The sequence below is a fragment of the Otolemur garnettii genome, unplaced genomic scaffold (assembly GCF_000181295.1).
Source record: "Otolemur garnettii isolate 467f Iridium unplaced genomic scaffold, OtoGar3 scaffold00094, whole genome shotgun sequence".
Classification (NCBI taxonomy): Eukaryota; Metazoa; Chordata; class Mammalia; order Primates; family Galagidae; genus Otolemur; species Otolemur garnettii.
In genome coordinates this window covers 4,064,581-4,069,833 of record NW_003852489.1, presented here as the reverse complement: position 1 = coordinate 4,069,833, position 5,253 = coordinate 4,064,581, and the positions used below count along the sequence as shown (strand labels likewise).

Genomic DNA, 5,253 nt, shown 5'->3' with positions numbered 1-5,253 from the left:
GCAATGAAGCTTGCTGAATTGAGTCAGAAGAAACTACCACTATGTGATCCTGAGCTACCCTCCATATCTCAGTTTCCTTACTATAAAATGAAGTGAGGCTACTCTGATATTCACCAATGTTAAAAACAAGTTTGTACAAACAACTAAAGGTTAGGCTTGGCGCCTGTGGCTCAAGTGCCTAAGGTGCCAGCCACATACACCTAAGGTGGCGGGTTCGAATCCAGCCCAGGCCTGCCAAACAACAATGACAGCTGCAACCATAAAATAGCCAGGTGTTCTGGCGGGTGCCTGTGGTGCCAGCTACTTGGGAGGCTGACGCAGGAGACTCGCTTGAGCCCAGGGGTTGGAGGTTGCTGTGAGCTGTGATGCCATAGCACTCTACCCAGGAGGATAGCTTGAGGCTCTGTCTCAAAAAAAAAAGAAACTACTGTAAGATTTTCTAAGAATCTAAACTTCTCTCCTTTTTCAGAATTACTTTTAAATTTTTTTATTTTAGAGTATTTAATTTGGATATCACTGAACTTCCCTGGGTTGCCAATCCAATCTCATGCCAATTCTTCCCTTGTATACCTTGAATAACACAGTCAAAAGAAACATTTGACTGTCAAATGAAACACAGTCAAAAGAAACATTTACAACTCCAAAAAGTATTGCTAAGTAAGATATATGTTACTGAAGGCTCTTCTTCAAAATCCTCCTTAATTACCTCTGCTCTTTCCCCAAAGTTGCGCTTCCCCCAAAGTTCCTCTCCCCAGGGTCTTGGCTACATTTCTTTCTCTTTCCAATTTCTACCAATTTTTCTGGCCTCCTCCTCATACTCTTTCAAAATCTGACTTGCTTGTACCCAGTGAAACAAAAGGCCTGGAACACCTACTGTTCCTAAAATACAAACGAAAGGGAAAAGAAAAACAAGGTCTCTGTTCTTAACAGGAATCTTAATACAGTATGTGGTATTGTACTTTCAAAGAAGAATAAACCTAGCCGGGCGTAGTGGCAGGTGCCTGTAGTCCCAGCTACTGAGGAGGCTGAGGCAAGAGAATCACTTAAGCCCAGGAGTTTGAGGTTGTTATGGGCTATGATGCCACGGCACTCTACCCAGGGCGACAAAATAAGACTATGTATCAAAAAGAAAAAAAAAGCATAAACTCATGATGTAGAAATTCTCAGTTCGACTAATGAAGGTAGGCAAAAAAACACCCTTCTATCCAGTTTTCTCCTCTGCCTTGCTTCAAAACCACTGCCACATGGAATCAACATAACTGATGAGAGTGCGGTATAATGCAATGAAAGTAGCATTTGTTTTAAATTGTAGTGTTATCACTATATTCAGTTAAGAAGCTAAATGGAATTCCGTATGAAATAATCAGTTGAAAAAGCACCCAACTCAATAACCATCTTCTAAACCATGTGATTTTGATTTAGTCTAATTTCATTATGAAACGATAGTATTATTCCAGCCCATTTAGTTTCTTAAAGTGTTCAAAGTTCTTTATACATAGCAATCTCAATCTTTTGTCAACATTAGGGCACATGCTAGAGGAGAAAAACTGAGGCTGAGGCCAAGAAAGGGAAGTCCCCTGTGCAAGAGAGCAAACATCAAACATCAGTCATTAACCCAGGTACAGACAGACACAATGGAATTTAGAACCCACATTACCATGCGGTTGTCACTGATAGATAACCTTTTGTCCAGACTCAGTGCTTTGGTAGGGCAAAACCATTTTTGAAATTCGGGCAATTTGTGATTCTTTAATTTATCTTGAAAAAAGAATGATATTTCACAAAGAATAACAAACCATTAAGACAGCAAAGGTAAAATCAAGCTGTGCATTAGGAAAAACAAATCTAAATTTAGCACCCTAAATTACAGCAAGGAAAGCCCTCACACCACCATTCACAAATCTCTGTTCAAGCAATTTATTTTTGGCAAACCAAATCACAGCTGTCAACACTGGTTTTTTCCACCCCTAAATTACATAAATTATTCTGAAAAAATACAGACAGTTTCAACTTGGGGAAAAGTTACAAACGCCATATGTCCTCATAAATGCTATTTTAAAAAGTCACACGGAAAGGGGTTAAAAAAAAAAAAAGGCAAACAAACCCTGGAAGACGCAGCAGAGCCCCCTTGCTCCCGAAATAAAACTCCCGGTGGCTGTAGGAGCAGCGGCAGTGCTACTCCCGACAGAAGTTTTCAGCTGTCACTTCTAACAGCTGAGCGCTTCCTAGGAGAGAGCGACAAGCCGAGGAGAGAGGTAGGTGTGGGAAGTCTGAAGATTTAATACTTGAAATCTTACAAGCAAAGGGAAACCCTTCCGCGCTTCACCTGCACTTTTGGGATGTCCAGCAAGCGCAGCCCTCCTCCCCCCAACACATGTTCACACCACCCGCACCCCGCCGCACTCAGGTCCACCAGCTCGAGGAATCCACCACGCGCGCTTTCTATTACCTCTTCAGATTGCTCGCGGCTGCGCTGACCCGGGGCTAAGGGCGCGACCTGCACCTGCAAGTCCCGCAGAGGCCTTACACCTAGGGCCGTGTCCGCCCCGCCCGCTCCCCTGCCTCTGGCAGCTAGGCTCCTCAGCTCCTCCAAGACCCCCTCCCCGCCGAGACTCTATCCTCCAGAACACGCCGCGGTTCTTGCGCCAGCACCACCGCCCCGGCCCTGTCACCTCGGCACCCCCTGCCGCCCAGAGACCCCGGGCCTCACCCCCTCCTCCAGCTCATCTTCAGAGCCCGCGTCCTCTGGCTGGTCCAGGTCTATGTCAAACACTCCTGCCATATCCTCAGCTTCCCTGTCTCGGAAGTCCGGCGCTGGGTAAAAGCCGTCCCGCCTCCGTCGTCGCCTCATGGGCCCGGACCCGCTGCAACCACAGCCGCCAATGCCGCCATCACCGGCTGCTTAGGCTCAGTGCGTCTGCGCCTAGGCCCTAGACTGGCTCCTCAAGTTCAGCGAAAGAGCATGCGCACAGGGTTCTATGAAGCCAAGGCGTGGGCAATGGACATGCGTAGAACTATTGCCGGGGGCGGGGTGGGGGCAAGTACTGGCAGAAACCTGCGCAAAACACCAGCCGAAGCCACTCGTGGAGTCTAAAATATGCGCATCGTCAGATAAAAGCGTTTGCTAGATAGTGAGCATGCGTACCATATCTGAAGTTGATAGATTGAAATTGAACATGCGTAATTAACTTTTGGAATAGGGGAAAAATATATATACAACAGAACGCCTCGTTTGTGGGACATGCGCATTCGTTCTCAGCTTTTTTTTTTTTTTTTAGTTTTGAAAGTGAGCATGCGCATATTGAGAAGGCGGGTCTTTGGAAGTTTGAAAGCGGCAGAAGCGGCTAGTCGGAGGCTGTCGGTGAACCGGGTTAATGGAGAACTTCTGGGGCTTAAGGGGAGTTCCTAGGGCTGATGGAGAAAGGAAGAGTCTTGGCTTTACCGTTTGCTAGTTCGGTGGCCTTGCAGAAGTCACATAACCTTTCAGAGCCTTAGTTTATCTGTATGGTGAGTATAATAATACCTACTTTGCGGGTATACGTACATTATCTGGCTCAGAAGCCACTGCTTGTTTCCAGAGCTGCATAGAGCTGATTTGAGGCCTTTATCAAAAATTGTCCTTTTTCGTTGTTAAAAATAATGAAGACTTGTTCTGGTCTTTTTCCAACTACCATCTCGCTTTCTGTTGTACCCGAGGTAAACAGAGTCTGTCTTATGTCTTGTAAAGTTTGCAGGCTAGAGAGGTGGTTAATAGAGAGAGCCATTATTTAGAAGAGAGAAAATTACTGTTAATTTGATGTACGAGTGTTGCATTGACGTCTGCGTTCTGTGTGTCCTTGTGTGAAAATGGTACTACTGATTGCTTAAACCAGCATTCATTTTGTTTTGTTTTAAATGCATGGTTAGGGAAATAGTGAGTACAAATCATATTTTGGAAACTTGAGGCGTGTATGAATGGGTTTGTATACAGGCAGTCACAAATCCTAAACCATACAGACCAAGAGAAAAACTTGAATAACTGGCTCTGTAGACAATATAGCTGTTTCCTTTACAACGTTATATATGAGGCATTCTAAAATTTTTATTGATGTATAATTAATATACATAGCATTTTATTTGTTCCTGTGAGTAATGTAGTGGTTCTCAAAGCCTATATTTTGTCTATTACAGGTTCTTCACTTTTTTGAGGAAATAGTCCTACATTGTGGCTCAGCATGTCAATAGTGACGGTGCAGCTTGGTCAGTGTGGCAATCAGATTGGTTTTGAAGTGTTTGATACATTATTTAGTGACTCACACAGTTCCCAGGGTCTCTGCTCTAAGAGAGAGAATGAGGCTTATCGAGCATCTTGCAAAGAAAGATTCTTCAGTGAGGAGGAAAACGGAGGTACGTGTGGTCTGCAAGCCTCTCATTGACTCTGACATAGCCTACTTCTTCAAGGCCAGGCCCTCCACATGGCATCTGACCCCCACCCCTTTCCATCTCACTAGGGAATGACTTTGCTCTTGACCTTTTGTTCCTGTGTTAACCATCCTTTTCTCTCCCAGTGGCATCCTACCCCCAGTACACATGAATGCTCCCATCTCACCAATCTAAAACCAACCAAATAAAATTTGTCCCTCAACTAGAATTTCTTCTTATTTTTTTGCCTTTTCATCTAAGATTCTCAAAGGAGAACCCTGATTAACCAACTGTAATCGTGCTTCTGCCCCTCAATACTACTGAAGTTGCTCTAAATTTCCAATCACCTTCTAATTTACCAGATCCAACTGCTGTTTTTCTATTCTTTTCTTCTTCTTCCTTTTTTAAGAGACAGGTCCCTGCTCTGTTGTCCAACCTGGAGTAGAAGTGGCTATTGACAAGCCTCAGCTTGAGAAGCTGGACTATAGGTGAATGCCACTGTGCTCAACCTATTTTTCTTCTCTTAATTCATTTAATGTCTCAATTGGATTTGATAACATTAACTGTAAAACTCCCTCCTTGAAACTCCTCCTTAATCTCTGTACTTTTCTTCTCCACTGATTGTATCTCAAGCTTTCCTCTGTTCCCACTTGTATAGTTCTCTCTGGGCAATTTCAGTCACTCTCATAATTAGCTCCATTTTTTACAATGGTGACTCTCCAGCCTGTAGCCCAGCCTCTCTTCCCAAGCTTTAGACAAATAATTGGACACTTCCACAGGCATCTCCCATGTGAGCCTCACATGCACCATCTTCATACTGAAGGCATTCATTATCTTTCCTTTAAAACTTTT

The 5,253-nt window shown here is 44.1% G+C and overlaps 2 protein-coding genes across 6 annotated transcripts in view; one reads left to right on the top strand and one right to left on the bottom strand.

Annotated features, from left to right (window-relative positions):
• RPS6KB1 (ribosomal protein S6 kinase B1) overlaps window positions 1–2,988 on the bottom strand; it is a 50,312-nt gene extending 47,324 nt beyond the window's left edge. Inside the window, exon 1 of one of the 2 annotated variants that reach the window (XM_003795596.2) lies at window positions 2,711–2,988. In XM_003795596.2, the coding sequence (XP_003795644.1) occupies window positions 2,711–2,851 (141 nt within the window). In that variant the 5' untranslated portion in view covers window positions 2,852–2,988. The remainder of the gene's footprint in view (window positions 1–2,710) is intronic. The other variant, XM_023516611.1, reaches the window with a different exon arrangement.
• A 111-nt stretch (window positions 2,989–3,099) lies between these two features.
• TUBD1 (tubulin delta 1) overlaps window positions 3,100–5,253 on the top strand; it is a 26,962-nt gene continuing 24,808 nt past the window's right edge. For 3 of the 4 annotated variants that reach the window (XM_012808773.1, XM_012808772.1, XM_003795595.2), the window contains exons 1-2: window positions 3,100–3,361; window positions 4,171–4,386. In XM_012808773.1, the coding sequence (XP_012664227.1) occupies window positions 4,215–4,386 (172 nt within the window). In that variant the 5' untranslated portion in view covers window positions 3,100–3,361; window positions 4,171–4,214. The remainder of the gene's footprint in view (window positions 3,362–4,170; window positions 4,387–5,253) is intronic. The other variant, XM_012808774.1, reaches the window with a different exon arrangement.